The sequence below is a fragment of the Cibotium barometz genome, chromosome 30 (genome assembly GCF_041138505.1).
Source record: "Cibotium barometz isolate CiBa-2024 chromosome 30, ASM4113850v1, whole genome shotgun sequence".
Classification (NCBI taxonomy): domain Eukaryota; kingdom Viridiplantae; phylum Streptophyta; class Polypodiopsida; order Cyatheales; family Cibotiaceae; genus Cibotium; species Cibotium barometz.
Genome location: NC_141075.1, coordinates 31,435,232 through 31,453,897, shown reverse-complemented (window position 1 = coordinate 31,453,897; position 18,666 = coordinate 31,435,232). Strand labels below are relative to the sequence as shown.

Below are 18,666 nucleotides of genomic sequence, written 5' to 3'. Positions count from 1 at the left end.
GAGGGTGCCTGCCATCCCTAACCACAACCCAACGCTGTGTGGTCTTCTATGGCAAAGGAGCAGCTGGAGTCTCGGCATTTGCAGAAGGCCTCTGATGGGCAGGACCATGCCGCCTCCTAGCATGGCTCCTCGATCTGGGACAATCTCTAGCAATGTGACCCTGTCGACGACAAATCCGACAATGGTCAGGTATGCTTGCAATCTCCATCCTCTGGCGGAAATCAGATCCATCATGTCTTTGAAGCATATCATGATCATTAGTAATCGATTGATCAGGAACAAGCACAAGGACCCGGGGTACACCATCAAGAGTGGCGGTAACGGCCGCGGAAGCTGAGGCAGGAGAGCTCGGGAGGATTGGTACCTCTAGAACCTGGCCCAAGGATGACCCTATGGAAGCTAAAAGCTTCCAATAGGACCGAGGAAGAGCAGGGAACCATAGTGAGACCGGGGTAAGGCGCTGATCCTCCACCGCTAGATCAAAGCCCAGCTGGTACTGAAAGACGAAAATCTTCCTAGGACCAAGAGGAAAGGGGCTGCTAGCCAAAGCCTGAGAAGTGTAGAGAAACTGATCGGTAGCGGCGACCTTCGAGCTCCCCGAACCTCTTTGTCGACTGTGCCCCCCCCCCATCCTTCCTATGCCCCCCCTCCTTCCTCCCCGGCTGTTCGCCCTTGCTTCTGTCCGCCCCTCTTCCTCCCGCTGCTGTCTCTAGTCTGCGCCCCTTCCCCTCCTGCTCTCCTTGCTCGCGTACCCTTCTCTCTCCGCCTCCCCTCCTTCCTCCGCCGCCTCCTTTCTGCGAAGCCTTTGCTGTGCTGCCCTTCTTCGCCTGTTTTTTTGTTTTTTTTTAATTTTTTTTTTTTTTGGGTGGGTTTTCTTTTGTTGTTTTTGTTTTTTTTGTTGTTTTTTTGTTTTGTTTTGTTTTTTTGCCCCTTTTCCACCCTCCTTTCCTTTCCTCCGCCTCCTTGCCTGTCGCTTCCCCTTGGTTCGGATTGCTCCTCATCCGGGTTCAGGTCGGCCTTTTTCTTCGATTAGCATCATGGCTAATCAATCTCCCTCGGCCGGGCGAAGCATTATTTTTTCCGAAGACGAGCTCGCCGTTCTCTACGCCGAAATCGAGAAAGACTCCAAAACGACCCTCATTGCCAGAATCTTTGGATCTCACCCTTCCCGTCTCCAGGCTCGGATTGGGTCCTGGCGGCTCTGCCCTCCGACCTCGCCCCACACTTTCGAGATGTCAGGCTGCTTGGAACAGGTTTCTTCCAAGTGGATTTTGATTGTGAGGACGCAGCCTCAGAGGTTTTGAAGGGCAGCCCTTTGCCATTGGGCCGGAGGAAGATTTTCTTTCTTCCCTACTCTAGCTATTTTGACCTTGTTGAGGAAGACTGGAACCGTTTCCCGATTACTCTCAGATTCCCAGGTCTTCCTGGCGCATATTGGCCTATGTTAGAGGCCATCGGGTCCGCCTTTGGGCTGGTTCTTCAAGTGCCCCCTCTCCACGCCTTGCTGACATCTTCTGCCCAGGTGGTCACTGCCTCGGCGGATGCTGTCCCCAAGGTCATGGTTCTTGCCTGTGACATTGAGCTCTTGGAGGACTATGTTTTGCTTTCGGACCCTTGTGGCCCTTTGAAGCAACGTATGGAGATTGCAGGTAAACCCGATTAGTGTGGGGTTTGTCACCAATAGGGTCACTTTGCTCGAGATTGCTCTCGGGCTCCGGGTCGCAGGAGGCCTCGCAAGGGTGCTTCTCAGGCGCCACCTCCCTTTGTTCCTTCCCGTCCTTCAGTCCGCCAGGTGTGGCGAGCTGTCTCTCACGCCCTGGTGCGATTGATGGGAAGGCCTCCTCGTATCATGTACAGATAGATGATGTTTCTGGTCAGAGGGATGTGTCAGTTGATGCATCTTTGCAGAGAGATGATATCTCAGATCAGGATGTTTAGCGCAGTGGGGATCATGTATTGCAGGATTTTCAGCATGATAACATTGCTCTTGATGCCCTAGAGGGCGAATAGGTTTCTCTAACATATGCAGGTACTGTGCAGGGCCTCGTACAAGGGCATGTCAGTGGACTTTGCCCCGTGGATTATCCGGTCCTCTAGCATTATGAGAGGCGTCCTCAGGCTGCCCATCGTCTTCTTAGATCGGGGGTCAAACCCTCTTCTCTTCCATGAGAATCGTCTCATGGAATGTTCAGGGCCTTGGAGGGCTTCCCACCCGTGGTAGGAAGCGCCTCTTGAAGGACCAGCTTCACCCTGCTGTTACAGGAGGGTCTATGGATGTACTTTTGTTGTAGGAACAGAAATTGGATAGATCTCAGTGTGGCAAAACTGGTAAGATGCTTTCTCGCCACACCTTCTGGTCCTCGGCAGTTGGGACTAGAGGGGGTGTTTGCATTTCAGTGGCAGCATCTGTCATGCCTCATGTTATTGGGCACGTTGTTATCATCCCTGCTAGAGCGCAATGGATCTTGATCATGCATGAGGGTCAGAAATTGGGAATCTTGAATATCTATGCACCTAACGTGAAAGGTGAAAGGGTGGCCTTTTGGGACACCATTACAAATGTCATTCCCCAAGTTGATCATTGGATAGTGAAAGGAGATTTAAATATGGTTGAGCAACCTTGTAACAAGAAGGGTGGACGCGAAGGGGGTTTACACCCTTTGGAGCGAACCTCATGGGAGAGGTTCACGCTTTCCTTTTTTGGCAGGGATCGCTGGACTGAGGATGACTTCCAGAGAAGGCCAAACTCCTTATCTTTCTCTCGGCATAACCGCAGGAGCGGGGATGAGAGCATCTTTGCACGTCTGGACAGGTTTTATGTGGATGATTGGTCCTTGGACAAAGGAGGCACCATTGCTATTATGCCTGGCACCACCAAATCCGATCATTGACCCGTTGTTTTGTGTCTCAGGGAGCCTGGGGCTCGCTCTGTCTCTCCCCGTGTCCGCATCCCTGACTCTCTTTATCTAGATGCTAACATCTCCCTTGAGATCAGAGAGATATGGAGATCTTGTGACGGTCCAGATCCTCGTGATAATATTGCGCTGGCTCTTGAGAGAGGACGAGCCATCATTATCATAGCATTGCCTTGTCCAAGAAGAAGGAGGCTCTGGACAAGGAGAGAGCTATTAGGCGTAGGATTGCTGCTGTTCAGAGGGAACATGAAAAGCATACACATGCGTCTTGGATTACATACCTCTTGACCACAGTAAGAACAGAGCTGCAGTTGGCCATGGACAGGAGGGCTGAGATCGCATTTCATGCGAACGAGGCTTTTTGGACTCAGATGGGTGGCAGATGCAACAAAGAGTTATTCTCAGCACACAGGTCTTCCCATAGCAAGGATTCTGTGAGGTACTTGCAGGATTCATAGGGTGAGGTTTAGATTGAGGCTGATAAGGTGAGGGGTATTGCTTCATATGTTTATCGGTCTTCGTTGACTGCAGACGTGCCCTCTCCTCACAGAGATGTGGCACGGCAGAACGTTTGGGAGTGCATGTCTAGGCTCATTACAGATGTTATGTGTTCTTCCCTGGATGCCCCTTTCTCGAAGGATGAATTCCTTCACGCACTGCATGCTCTTTCCAGTGGTTCATGCCCAGGGGATGATGGTCTTTCTCTCGCCTTCATTATTCTTTTTTGGGATCATATTGGAGATGCTATCACTATTGCCCTTCAGGAAATGTTCTTGTCGGGTATGATGCTGCCATACTTCATGGAGGGGCTGATTCACCTTATCCGCAAGAGTGGGGACAAGACTGACATCAAGCAATGGAGGCCCATCACCCTCCTTGGAACTGCATATAAAATCCTAGCTAAAGCCTTGAGTATAAGGTTGCAGCGGATTCTCCAAAGGACTATCCATGATACACAGAATGGGTTCCTCCAAGGAAGGAGTATATTTGATAACATCTTTTCTTTCTGGGGAGCTGTCGAGTGGGAAAAGTCTAGTCAGCAGCCTCTTGCCATTCTTTTGCTTGATTTTGAAAAAGCTTATGACAGAGTGGATTGGGATTTTTTGGAGGGCACTGTGGCACACATGGGGTTTTCCCAAAACTGGATGAGAGGGGTGTCTTGCCTATATAGGGAGGCTCATAGAACTGTTTTAGCTTGTGGGGGGCGCGGCGAGTGTTTTTAGATGTCCCGTTCAGTGAGGCAGGGTTGTCCCCTTGCCCCTTTACTGTACCTGATTGTAGCTGAGGCTATGAGCAGGTTTCTTCGGGCTGCCCCTGGTGTTGTGGGTCTCAGGCTGCCTTTATGCACTGAGGAAGAGTTTTTGGACTCTGAGTTAGCAGATGATACGGAGTTGTTCCTTGAGGCTTCACATGCTTGTTTATGTGCTTTCCGGACAGTCTTGGAGGCCTTTTGTTTTGGAGTAGGAGCTGCTATCAATTGGCATAAGTCAGTTGGTTTTTGGATCAGTGATTCTCCTCTTGCAGATTGGGGTACAGATGTTGGTTTTACTTGGATTGAGAGAGGATGCTCTGCCAGATACCTTGGTTGTGAGGTGGGCGTTGACATCTCCCCTGCACAACAGTTTGCTCCAATGCTCTTAAGTATTAAAAGCAAACTTCATCACTGGAGTAGGAGGAAGCTCAACTTGGCTTCTAGAGCTTTGGTGGTTAACCAAGTTTTGCTAGCCACAGCTTGGTTTATCGCTTCGTGCTGGATTTTTCGTAAGGGCTGCATTGGCCAGCTTCGTCGCCTTATTCGGAACTTTCTTTGGTCAGGGCTTGATGGAAATGCACACACCAGGGCCATAGTTGCTTGGGAAACCATTATCAGGTGTAAACAGAAGGGGGATTGAATATCATTGCCCTGAGGTGCAATGTAAGGCTTTGCTTACTAAGCTTGTTGTTAGGGGCTTTCTTCCAGGCACTGAGCCGTGGAAGGACTTTCTCATTCAGCAGATCACAAAGTGTGTCCCTGTTCGCGGAGGTGATGGGACTCTCAGCTCTCACGCTTTATTTTTTCGGATGCAGTTCACCGCACCCCCTCCTACGGGCCTTGGACTGGGTGAGGAGTTTTTTGGTACACATCCCCTCCCGCGTTCAGTGGAGGAAGCTAACCGGCAGCCCATTCTGTGGAATGATTTGATCTTAGATGTGCATGGTAGGCCCCTTGGGGCAGCTATGCATATTCTTTGGGCTGCCTGGGAGACCCTATGCCCCACAGTGTTGGCTTGGAAGAGGCTTCAGAGTCCCACCGAGGTATAGAGATTGGATTTCACGCAGCATTTGAGAGGCTCTAGCCGGAGGATTGCACAGATTGATGCCAGCCATTCCCAACCACTGGATTACTGCATCTTTCTTGGATGGCCGTCATCATTCTTGGTTTGGGGTTTTTTTTGGGACAGGTGTTCCTCTTCAGGTTATGGGTCTCCCCTTGCCTAGGGAGGATGATGTACCGATCTTTTTTTCTGTACAGGATGGATGGCAGCTGGAGAGATGTGAAGTGGAAGACCTTATTGAAGGCCCCCAGATTCGTCCAGTCAGAGTTGTTGGGACGTTAGGGAAGCACGTCTTCCCCTCTCCCCCAGGGATGATCACAGAGTGTTAGCCTTTGGTTGTATGGTGGCTTCCCTATCAGGCATTTGCATTGGGACCCCAGTGAGTGGGAGTGGAAGGATGCTTGTAACCCTTTGAAAAGCATGCCTTTTTTCAGTTATATGGTGCGGAATGCCAGACATCTTATCTTGGGACACAATTAGAGTGTCCCTACTCTTAGACCCCATTCGGAATCTTACGGTATTTCGACTGACATTCAGAGGGCATTTTGGTGGAGATTGTGGCTTTCTTATAGGAAGGCACAGATTTCCTCCCTTATCTGGGTTTCTCTTCATGGTGGTCTGGCCACCAATTAGTGGAGGTCTGTTACTGGTGCTTGCCTAGCATGCCCTAGATGTGCAGGAGTTTCAGAGTCAGTTTACCATTGTTTATGGGAATGCAGGGAAGCACAGAGGGTTTGGTCTGCGCGATTGCACCCCTCTTTGGTAGGATTAAGAGGGATGCTATCATTTCTTTTGGTTCTATCATTTGGCTGACACAGTCTAGGCCTCAGCTGAGATTCGAGGGGACCGACAGGAGCTTGGCCATTATGGTTAGGCAGGGAGTTGCTCGGCAGTGTTGTCTTTAGGATTTGCCACTCTCACACTTTGTCCCTCCGGCACAGAGGTTAGACAGCTCTTGGGAGATTATTGCTAGCATCTCAGCGTGGAATATCTGGAAGGCTAGATGCACCGAGGCCATTGAGGGTACTCCCGTTCTTGTTTCTCAGTGTCTTTGCAAGATTTGGAGTGATATTATTCACACCATTATGGCTACCTGGGCGAGAATCCATGGATCTTCGAGGGCTGCGGAGAGGAAGCGCGGCGAGTTTATGAGAGAGTGGGACATTGGTATCTTTTTCACATCCTCTCATTCGGGACCCTATTGGCAGCACAGGGCTCCTGATTGGTTGAGATCTCCACCTTGCTTGTTGTGAAATCTCCATTTTGTAAAATTTTTTCATACTTAATAGAAGTCTCCTTTCTGGAAAAAAAAAAAAGCTTGAGAAGTAGCTTCTGAAGAACGAAAGTCCACCTGGAAGAAGCCTCTACCAAGTAAATGAGTATCCTGAAAGTGCACAATCATCTAAGGGAGAGCAGCTAGAAGCCATTCATGGGCCTGCGAACGAGAGGGGTGGGAACCATAAACTCTTGCAACAAGGGTAGTTTGGACCTCAAGGTCAATGTCGTACTGAAGAGAGGTGAGCTCGTCTTGTGAAAAATTGATGATTCTCCTGGCCGGTGGGGGTGATGAGAGATTGGTTGCGGCAGAAAAAGGCATAAGACCAATCAAGAAAACTGGGCGGCCGAGTTGAATCCAGATAAAATAACTGTTGGGAAAACGGGAGCAGAAGAAGGGGGGCAAAGGCGGGAGCAGCTGGGGAAGCAAGGGCAAAGGGGCAGGCGGGGGCAGCAGAGGGGCAGGCGGGGACTGGAGAAGGCAGGGGGCGGGCAGCAAAGGGGGAGGCGGGGCAGCAAAAGGGGCTGGCGGGGGCAGCAAAAGGGGAAGGCAAAGGCAGGTGGGGGGCAGCAAAGGGGCTTGCGGGGGCAGCTGAAGGGCAGGCGGGGACTGAAGAAAGGCTAGTGAAGGGCAGGCGGTGACTGAGGAAAGGCTAGCGAAGGCTGCAGAGGGACAGGCGGGGGGCTGTAGAAGGGTAGGTGAAGGCAGCAATTGGGCAGGCGGGAGCAGCAAAGGAGCAGGCGGAGGCAACAGAGGGCAGGCGGGGGTAGCAGTGCAGGTTCACGACTTCAGCACATCACTTCAATTCCACCACAATTCCGGGTAGCACGTCACTTCAATTTCTTTTTCACAGGGCGCTTGCTGGCACATATAGGCCTTGGACTAGAAAATAACCTTATATATCACCTCGACTTTGACAAAACTAAAAAAGAGGTATGGGATAAGCTTTAGAATCTGTTTGGGAATAAAATTAACAGGTCTTTCTCAAGAAAAAATACTACAATCTCAAAATGAAAGAGCACCGTTCCCTTCAAGAGCACCTCAACACCATAGATTCTCTCTTGCAACAATTGGGTGCGTTAAAGGCCAACATTGATGAAGATGACAAAAAGGCAGTACTCTTCTCTAGCCTAGTAGAGATTGAGAAGCTCAAAGAAGTGCTATCCATACTTTGGGTGTCTAGGGAGATTCTCTATGAAAACATGGTGGCTATCCTTTTTGACATGGATAGGGTTTCTTCACAAAATAGAAGGGCAGGAACAAAGGGAAAGTTGTCAAGTGCACCTTGGAGCTAGGTCACGTAGAAGACTGTTGCTTCAAAGGAATGGTAAAGAAACAAGGGAAGAATCATGCCAACCTGGTGGCTGAAAATGTAGATGAAGATGAAGAGTTTGAAGATGCTCCAGAGAAGCCGAAAACTTAGTTGCAGGAAACGTGGGATGAAGGGGTGGAAACGTCGTTTCCACGTTTCCCCACCTGCCAGCCGTTTCCTATAGGGGGAAACGGCTGGGAAACGTTTGATTCTATTTATAAGACACGTGGCAGGCCAAAAAGCGAAAAGAACTGCTGCGAATTAAAAAAAAAAAACGAACGGGGCCCAATATTAATAAAAATCGATTCGCCTCCCTGCATAGACTCTGCGCAGCGTTAATGAACCCACAAGCCCACAGTGCGCCAGAGCATTCCACGCCAGAGTTAATGAAAACGAGGAGCCCGTTTTTTTAAAAAGCCCGTTTGTGGGTTTTTTAAAAAAAGCACCGTTTTAATAAAATTAGAAAAAAAAAAGTTAGCTCAGCCTGCTAACTACGTTGCTCTCTGTGAGAAACTTAGGCGCACACAGCTCTCTCTCCTTCCCCCAATCTCTCTCTCTTTTCCCCCTTCCCACCCCTTTTCATGCAAGCACAGGAGGAGCCCCCTTGCCTTTGCTTAAACTGTGCACCCCAACCTCCTTGCATTTGCTTTAACTGTGCGCCAAGAAGGATCATTTTCGAGCCTTGCAAATGTCCCCTTGATCCTAAATACCACCTTACTCTCGCAGATGCTATTCGCCATAGAGCCTTAAAATGCAAATGCATCAATTCAGTTTCTGTCCCTGAGTGGCTTTGTTCGAAACAGCTTCAATTGGAGCAAACTTGCAGGCTTAGAAGGAGAAGAGCCCCTCTTTTTTGCTAACTTCCAATTTCAACCATGTTCTCTTCTTCTTCTTCTGTGGTCCCCCTAATCACGCCCTTCAAGCCTAAAGCACCTCATGCTCCCGAGCCATTGTGGAAGTATGTGACTGAGAATGCAGCATTCGGAAAGGGGGGCAGCAAGAAATGGGAATGTTCTTTTTGCAAAACAAATTTTGCAGGCTCCTATCCACGAGTACGGGCCCATTTACTCGGCATCAAGAACCAAGGCATCCAAGTGTGCTGCAAGGTGTCGACTGAAAATCGAGCAAACATGACTCGAGAAGACCATGAGAGCGCTATCAAGAAGCAAAAGACTGGCAACAATCTAGTCAACAAGAAGCCTACAATGCAACCGTCCGTGGAAGGTATGTTCAAGAATGCATCTCGAGAGGAAGTAGATGAGGCCGTTGCTCGATGCTTTTATGCATGTGGTATGCCGTTTTATTATGCACGGTCTCCTTATTTTCATGACATGGTGGGTGCAATAGCGTCTTTTGGTAAGGGTTACAAAGCCCCAAACTATGAGAAGCTTCGCACCACACTCTTGGACAAGGAAAAAGACAGGGTTTGCAGTCGTCTCTCGGGGGTAGAGGCTTCATGGCCACACTTTGGGTGCTCCATTGTGTCTGATGGATGGACAGACACCGCAAAGAGGCCCTTGATTAATTTTATTGTCTCCAGTGCTCGAGGTGTGGTATTCAAGAGATCCATTGATACATCCGGGAGCCAAAAAACAGGGGAGTTTATTGCAGAAGCTCTTTTGGACATCATTAGGGAGGTCGGTGTGGACAATGTGGTGCAAGTAATTACGGATAGTGCTGCCAATTGCAAGCTTGCAGGTCACTTGGTGGAGCAAGCATATCCCCATATTTTTTGGACACCATGTGCAACTCATTGCTTGAATCTTCTACTGAAGGACTTGGTCCTAATCGAGTGGATGGATCGAGCTATCACCCAAGGCAAAGAAGTCCAGCAGTTCATTTCGAATCATGATGCAACAAGGGCCATGTTCAGCAAACACTCCAAGCTCAAGCTCATTAGGCCAGGTGATACTCGATTTGCTTCAAACTTCATGATGTTGCAGAGATTGGTGAAGGTGAAGAGTCCCTTGAAGCAGCTGGTCACAAGCGAGGAGTGGGATGCATGGAAGAGAAACAACGAGTATGCTTTGCACATAGAGATGCAACTCTTGTCTACTCCTTTTTGGGAGGACATAGAGAAGTATGTCAAGGTCTTGTGGCCGGTCATGGCAATGCTTCGTATGGTGGATAGAGATGAACCGGTCATGGGTACGGTTTATGAGGGCATTGATCAGATGCTAGAGAAAATCAAGGAGATATTGAAAGAATACATAGATGGCAACGAAGAGTACGAGGAGATTCGGGTACTTGCACAAGAGCGTTGGGAAATGCTTCATTCTCCTCTTCATGCAACAGCTTATGTCCTCAACCCAATGTGGTTTATGAAGCGACCATACAAGGACAAGGATGTGATGAAAGGGTGGAGAAAGACGTTGGATAGGGTGGGCAAAGATGAAGATGAGAAGACAGAGTACAAAGCACAATTGTCACAGTACATTGGACTACAGGGGGATTTTGCAGAGTCTTCAGCTTTAGCGGACATGCAAAAGCTTTCTCCTATTGCATGGTGGGAGAACTATGGTACAGGTACTCCTATGTTACAGAGATTGGCTATTCGTGTCTTATCTCAAGTATCTAGCGCTTCAGCATGTGAGAGAAATTGGTCCACCTATGGCTTCATACATTCCATGAAGCGGAACCGGCTGGGTCATACGAAGGCAGATGACTTGGTCTTTGTGCACACTAATCTTAGGCTCATATCACGGAAAGAGCCCTCGTATTCTTCAGGTCCATGCCAGGCATGGGATGTATTAGAGGAGGATTCTATATATGAGTGTTTTGAGGATCAGTTTGAAGATGAAGGTGTACTTCCCATGTAAACAAGTTCTATCTTGTAGAATGATTGATTAATGAAATTCAGCCATGATGGTCTTCCATTGTTTTGCTTTGTTTTTCATCTTTTAATGGTGCTTACCGATCAATAATTGAATTTGTACATGTACTTTAATTTTTTTGTAAAAAGATATATTTGTACTTCTGTTTTTTAACCTTAAACTTGAGCCTACCCCCGACGTTTCCTAGTAATTGAGTTTGGCGTTTCCAAACGTTTCCTTGGTCTTGCCGTTTCCTACCAGGAAACGTTTCCTGCAACCCAGGCCGAAAACCTCTACTTCAGCACTTGAAAAATGTTTCACTGCCACATTCTTTGATCTGTCTCTTTTGGAGATAGATACTGAAGCATTTTAAATGTTAAAGAGTGTCAATAAGGTTTCTCCATCCGCGATGTCCCCTAGAACATGAATATATTTGTTTGTGATTGCCTTGTGTTATAAAAGGCTCCAATTCTTTAATTTATCCCTCTTTTGGGTCGCGCGCCGCTAGGGGTTGGGGGGGGGGGGGGGGGGGGGGGGGCTAGTTTAGACATATATCATGTTTGGTCAAGCCCCTTATCAAGCCGAGCATGAGAGTCCAGGTGTTGGCCACTATGATCTTTTGAATCACGTGCAGGTGTGGGCCCAAATCGGCATAAATACGAAGGTCAATCCTTAGAACACCACGTTGACTCGGAAGGGGGGTTAGGAGTCTTGTATGTGCGTATCCATGTGTGTGTGTGTACCCATCGTGTACGTGTCCCTGTTTGTGTATCCACTTGTATCTGTGTGTGAATAGTCCCTAAATGGTTATTGCTCTTGTATGTGTGTGTGTGAACACTCGCATATGTGTGTAGGTGAGTGAGTGTGTATGAACCCACTCTTAGAGTGCTTAGAATAAAGATCTAGATATTATACCTGTTTGACATAAGTAGTGATGTCATTCAGATGAGCCTCTAAGGCTATAAAAGCATTGTACTTGGTGAAGCTTTCACAATCAATCAATCAATATCATTGAGTCGCGCAACATCTCTCTCATGTATTTACTCCAAGTACAAACATTTGTCTAACCCTTTTGTCTCATAGACCCGTTGGGTCTTTTGCAAGACGTAAATATATCTTCCAGATAGATACTGAAGCATTTTAAATGTTAAAGAGTGTTAAAGAGGGGGGGAGAGAGAGTGAAGAAGAAGAAAGAAGAAGATGCACTCTTCTAGATGGTCACTTACCTCCATCGCATGAGTTACATGGATGTACCCTAGGCTTGCCCTAGAGTCCTCGAGACAACTAGCACTCGAGATCCACTCTGAAGTATGGTATGCCTTAGTTTCCAGTTGGTTCTTAGTATATGGGCTCCACATGGACGGCCTATTGTAGCAGGGCTGGTTGCCTGGCACACTACGTGGTGGCTCTTCTCTGGACAGTATGTCTGGAGTCCTTGATGCTCATAGTGCAACAGAGAAGACACTATGTAGCAGAACACAACACAAGAAGAGACAAGACTGTGGAAGGAACGAGAACACTTGTAACACTTAGAGAACACTGATACGTGTCCTTCACTATACTATGCACACTTAGTAGAGGTCACAGAGTGAAGAGGATGACACAGCTCAAGCCGATGACAAAACACAGGGTACAAGTGGTATGAAGGATGAGCATAAAGGATGTCGTCCAAGATGCAGGATAAGGATGTCCTCCAAGATGGGTCGAGGGGCCATATATGCTTAAGGCCAAGTCGGTGGCATCTCCTATCTTTGGTGGATGCCTTGAGGTGGCGGCGTAGCCTTTGGTAAAATCTCCAATCTCTAGGAGATGCCGTCGGAGTGTCAGTCCGTGCCGTTGGAGCCTTAATGCTGACGGTGTGGTCGTCACGTTATTGCGGTGGACAGTCCGTGTTGTGGTGGACAATCGGTGTTGCGGTGGACAGTCTGTGTGGGCACCCTTGGTGGCACCTACTACCCCTGTAGTGCAATTTGGACTCCCCTTTTCTCTAGCTCTCTCACGAGGACACCAGCCGGGTTATCTAGTTAAAGCTTCTCAGCATCTACACCCATTGCACATGGATCACACCTTCGGAGCTCCCAACAAAGATGCACTTCTATAGAGATCACTTCCTCATGCTCATTGAGGATGGATTCATCCAGTAGCCGGACTACTTGAGTGTTCACATGTCCCATGCCATGCGGATTGCAATTGGCCACATACGGGTTTCATCCCACTGCCTCAGAGTGGAGATAGTTAGAGATGAGCGTGCCTTAGAGCCAGAGAGCTTATATGGAGACCCAGAGAGGAGAGGATTTGCCGATTATGCCCCACAGAGGTTGAGACAGAGGAGCATTTCATATGTTGCTGCCCAGTATACTATGAAATCCGCGGGAGGTTTCACTATCTTTTTCATGAGGGATTCGGTCCACTATCCAGGATCATTGACTTCCCGGACCATCGTTGCCTAGGCCTCTTCTTTCTTGAGCTCCGCAAACACAAAGACACTTTCTTGAGAGAGCTTCGGCCCTAGCCACCCCAACCTCTACTTTGCCAGCCAACCATTATCAGTTTCTTCCGGACCTAGGAGGTGGAGGACACCCATACAGGGGATCTTGTGGACCCACTTCGGGCTGCTTCAAACCCACCTTTCCTGAGAGGAGTTACCTTGGGCCAAGCCTCCGCATTCCAGCGTGCCCGACGCCCCAGCCCCCTGGACGTTGGCCACGATCCCCTCATCAGCTCCAGATCCAGGACATGCTCCACCACCACCTTTCCATGTGACGTAGCTGAGGTAGACTTGTCGGCCACACTCATTAGCCCCATGCTTGATATTTTGGAGAAGGGATGATGCTCCTCTCATGTTCCATGTTCGTGGTATTCCTTGATGAGTTTCCATGGACAGTTTTGTATCACCCTAGTGTGAGATAGCTATGTTTTGTTTCTATTTTATTTTCCATTCCATGATGAGATATGCCATGGACGTTATTGTATCACTTTGGTCCCATGGGCCCACTGGGTCTTTAGTAGATACTTAATACATCTTTCTTTGTTTCTTTCTCCTTGTCTCTCTCTTTATAGTAGCCATCTCATAGGTTACCATGAAATCCATCACAAGGAATATAGTGAGTTTTATTTTTATTTTTATTTTTTCAAGGAGGAACAGTGGGCTACATATATTCAGCTTACTGTCCCCACTTGGATCTTGACAAGGAGACCCTCACTAGTAAACATAGTGTCAAATGCACTCTGCACTGCAGTGCATGGTGATAAGCTGGCTTATCATCAGTGCATATTATATATTAGTAGCAACCCTTTCAAGATATGATTTTGTCGTATGCTGCGACCCCATTGTAAGCCCCAATCTAGGATATGTCAGGCACAAGCTACGTAGGTCTTTCCTCAGGCATAGAAGGTCGGTTGGTCAGTCAGTCAGTCAAGTCCCTTAATCCACTTGAAGAAGTCAGTCATTCATGCATGTAGAAGTCAGTCTAGAAGCCTTAGGGTTTGCATTAGGCATTGCAGAGCATTCATTTCATGTGCATGTAAACCTTCCCTTAGCCTTTCTACCCTTTGCATAAGCATATGACACAGTCGGCAGCCTTATAGTCCAATCGGCATCCTTAAAGCATTATAAACAGCACATAAAAGCCTATTTATCCTGTCATGTATGATTAGAGCCAGCCGACTTGCTTTTGAGCAAACCGACCAGCCCTCTCATGCATATAAATACCTAGTGCTTCTCTAATTCAATCATCATCAGCATCAAGCATCGATCATCACCAGGCTGAAACGCATACCTTGCAGAAAAGGCAGCTTCTTCTATCATCCCCTCTCTTGCAGAAAACACAGCTGCTTCTATCATCCCCTCTCTTGCAGAAAACACAGCACTCTCAGCCTGCATGTACAGCCATCAATCGCTTGCATATTCAGCCCATCACAGCCATAGAGACAGTCCCCAATTCAGCCCTTCTCTCAGCCACAGATTGCAGTCCTCCTACAGCCCCTTTGGAAGAGTGCATTGGCATTGAGATTGGTCATCATTGGTGCTTCTACAACAGTGTGCAGTCAGGTCTAATCTTGGTCTTCTGAAGGTCTTGCGTTTGGGTCATCTACAGTCTCAAAGCTAGTCCTACAGGCATTGAGATTGGTCATCATTGGTGCTTCTACAACAGTGTGCAGTCAGGTCTAATCTTGGTCTTTTGAAGGTCTTGCGCTCGGGTCATCTATAGTCTCAAAGCTAGTCCTACAGTCATTCTCTTCAAAGAAACAAAGCCAATACTCCCAAAAATAGGAGGGGGTCCTTCAGTGGGTAATTGGGACCCCTACTGTGTACAGATCTCTCTCTCTTAAAGTTTGAAGTGATAAAGTGGATTACTAAAGACTCACGAGACTCGGGATACAAAAGGCGGTGTCAGACTTCATGTGACACGATCCTTTCATCTATGCATAATAGATTTAGCTTGTCCATACACATTGCATCCTAGCGTGTGAGAATCCTTGGATGGGCCAACACGACCACTGACTTCAGCAACATCTCTACATAGGAGAGTACACATCATCAAGAGGAGCCTTCTTCTCCCAAAGGAGCTCCTTCTCTTCCAGCAACAAAAGATACCATAGCTCTACTAAGAGCTCAGAACCAACTTCTCATGGAGCGTCTCCAACACTTGGAGGCTACCGCAACAAAACCAACTACTCTAGCTATCCCCGACTTCATCTCTCTTTTCTTTCAGATGGAACAACAAAGATGAGAAAATGTGGCCAGACGGCGGGAAGAGAAAGTTGAAGCAGAAGCAAGAAAGCAACAACAAAAAGCAGACAGACGGGATTATGAGATAGCCCAACGCAGGCTTGAAGAAGACCAACATCAAGCTGACCTTGCAGCCCGGGAGCACCAACGAGAGCTTGATCATGAGCGAATGTTACTTGAACACAAGCGGGAAAGGGAGGCCATGCATCTGTAGTTTAGTTCCAACACTCTCTCTCTTCGTTCTCTCTGCCCATAGGTGCCCCCAGCTAGACTCCCATAACATCAACGACTGTCATCCGGGCTCAGCCAAACTTTAGTAAGTATGATGGTAAGTGTGATCATTCAGTTGTCAATCAATTTATTCATCAGTTTAATGCATATTTTCCTTTGGCTATGTTGACAGATCTGCAAGAGAAAGTCCACATAGGCGGCTCCCCACTTCGCAGGCGAGGCAGTCACTTAGTGGCAGCATTGGTCTAGTTTACATACAAACCCGACCACAGGTGTCACAACTTTTCACTGGGACACCTTTGTCCATGACCTGAAGACCAGATTTCTCCCTCCCATATATTTTACCAACCTAGCAGATGAGTTCTATGGACTCAAACAGAACGGGTTGCTCGTGCTTCAGTTTTCTGGTAAGGTTATCACTTTAGGATAGCAGTTAGGGTTATTTGAGCGGGCCAAGATGGATCAATTCATTCGTGGATTGGATCCTAACATTTGGTTCACAGTTCATAACTTTGAGCCTAGTATCTATGATAGGGCTTTGACTCTCGCTCAAAATGAGGAAATGAAGATGAACGGAGGCAAGCCAAAACAACCGCAGTCTAGTCCCAAACCCCAACAGCAGCCTTCTTCGTAGCCGGGGAAGGGTACTCCGTCTTCTAAAGACGCTAAGAAGGACAACACGTCTAGCTCTAGCTCAGGGGGTAATGTATCCAAGCCTAAGAAGACCCCCACAGGAAAAGGCTAAAGCAGCATCACTGGAGGCTATCTTCCTCCCTAGAGGAGCAAAGGAAGTAGTCAGAAAATCGATGTTTCTACTGTCATACCATTGGGCATGGTAAGAAGGATAGTCATAAATTGCAAGCGGAGCAAGCCTCCAAACAGTCTTCTGCCATAGTTTCCACAGCATCTTTCGCTCCTCCATCATCACTTGCTATCACCAATGCGGTTCAGCTCTTACCTTCTATGCATCCCATGCCCTCCATGGTGTTTGATGCTAAGCAGGAGGGTGAGGCTGAAGCCACAAAGAAAAGCCTTATCCAAGCTTATGGCTTTGCCAAGGGCCATTAGTTTGTAGTCCTTTTTGACATGGGCAGTTCTCTGAGGACGCAATCTCTTCCCGATTGGCTACCAAAATGAGCTATACCTTAGTGCCCTATCATTTGGAGGTGGACAGGTTTACACCTGTTCTCCGCACCCACATATCTCAAAAGACAACAATTTTCTTTTTCAGGTTTAAAAGGCTTTATTCCAGCGAGATTTCATTGTCTCTCCTCTTTTGGGGTGTGACATGATCTTAGGAATCCAGTGGTTTCGCCAGTATGAATCCATTCCCAATTGGGAGCAAGACACTTTTACTATCTGTAACGATTTTCTTAAGCTTGTCATGATTCGCGGGGATAGAAGCATTCTTGGTATTCCATTGATTTCTCATCTATAGGCCCGACGAGCTATCTGCAAGGAAGTGGAAGAAGCATTGATTTATGTTCATGCTTAGACGGCTTCTATCCATCGATAGAAGTTGTCTCATCTTCATCTTCAGTCCCTCAGTTGGATGTTGCTGAAAGGAATTATGCGGTTTATGACAGAGAGCTTTTGGGTGTGATCACAACACTCAAACATTGGAAACCTTTTCTTTAAGGATGGGTTTTCACAGTCAAAACAAGCTCCCAAGAACTTAAGTGGCTCAAGACGATGCCAAGTGCCCAGTGAAGTGATCTGCAAGACAGATGGAGTTAGATCTTCCAACAGTTTGGAGGAATAATCGAGTACATCCCTGGTAAGCATAACCCAGTTGTAGATTCTCTTAGCAGAAACACGAGCATCTAGACCATGCAGGAGTCTACCATTCTCTAGAACTTTGGAAAAGACTTGGATAGCATGAAAGATCAGTATGTCGATTCCGCAGAGTTTGGTACTCAATATATTTTGGCCCTCACTTCTGAGCTTGGCCATTATTCAGTGCAGAACGGTTGGTTGTTCTACAAGAACCGTCTCTATGTTCTTCGAGAAAAGCGTGCAACTCTTCTCCATAATCCTATGACTCCTTAGTTGGAAGCCATAGAGGTATCAATAGTACCCTAGAGAAATTGGAAAGGTCCTTTTGTTGCCCAAAAATGAGGTGTGATGTTTATTCAAATGCTCAAGCTTGTAAGATTTGTCAAAATGTCAAGGTTCCACATACGAAAAAGGTTGGTTTATTTCAACCTTTGGCTATTCTCGACGGACCTTTTATCAACTTTTCTCTGGACTTTGTAGGGCGTCTACCAGCATCCACTGGATCTCACAACACTGAGTGTTCTACCATCGTGGATCGCTTTAGTAAGTTCTGCATGCTCATCCCATGTAAGCAGATGGCCACAGTCGAGGACGTAGCCCATCTTTTTCTCAAACATTGGTACCCCATTTGTTGTTTGCCTAGCATTGTCACATCAGACAAGGATTCCATGTTCACCTCGCATTTTTGGAGGGCATTATTCGAGAACTTTGGTACCAAGTTGCAGTTGTCTAGTGCATTCTATCCACTGATAGACAGGAAGACAGAAATCTACAACCACTTGGACTCCGATGTTCTCAAGTCATACTGTCATGACCAGCGGTCCAAATGGAAATCCATTGGTCCAAGCCATCTTAAACAATACTCATTCATCTAGTGTCGGACATACTCTGTATGAGGTAGTTTTTGGTCGCCATTTCTCCTCTTTTGACAAGAATGGTGTTTCCATCTCTAGAGGCTAACATGACAATGGAATCATTCTCCGAAATCACCGAGTCAGTTACAGACCGCTTGACCAAAGCCCACGAAGCTTATAAATGACATGCAAATAAGTCTAGACGAGAAGTTCACTTCAAGGAAGGGGATTGGGTCTATTTGGGTATCATAAAACGGAGATTGTAACAAGTGGGCAAGCGTTGTCCCAAGCTTTCTTTCGGTAGTTTTGTAGTTTTGGACCCTTTTCTATAGTTCAAAAGCTAAGTGATGTCTCTATGAAGTTAAAGTTGGCTAATAGTTGGACTATGCATGATTTTTTCCATTTTTCTTGGCTTCAACCATGTATTGGTCCATACGTTTTT

General features: G+C 47.3%; 2 protein-coding genes across 6 annotated transcripts in view; both read left to right on the top strand.

Annotated features, from left to right (window-relative positions):
- The window catches only part of LOC147621385 (uncharacterized), a 152,962-nt gene that overhangs the window by 52,600 nt on the left and 81,696 nt on the right, over positions 1–18,666 (top strand). The window lies entirely within an intron of this gene.
- LOC147621386 (uncharacterized) lies at positions 8,804–10,859 on the top strand. The gene has a single exon (XM_086824552.1). The coding sequence runs from the start codon at positions 8,949–8,951 to the stop codon at positions 10,635–10,637; it is 1,689 nt and encodes a 562-aa protein (XP_086680678.1). The 5' UTR covers positions 8,804–8,948; the 3' UTR covers positions 10,638–10,859.

Coding starts and splice junctions, on each gene's coding strand:
- LOC147621386 (XM_086824552.1), top strand. CDS start 8,949: ATGACTCGAGAAGACCATGAGAGCGCTATCAAGAAGCAAAAGACTGGC.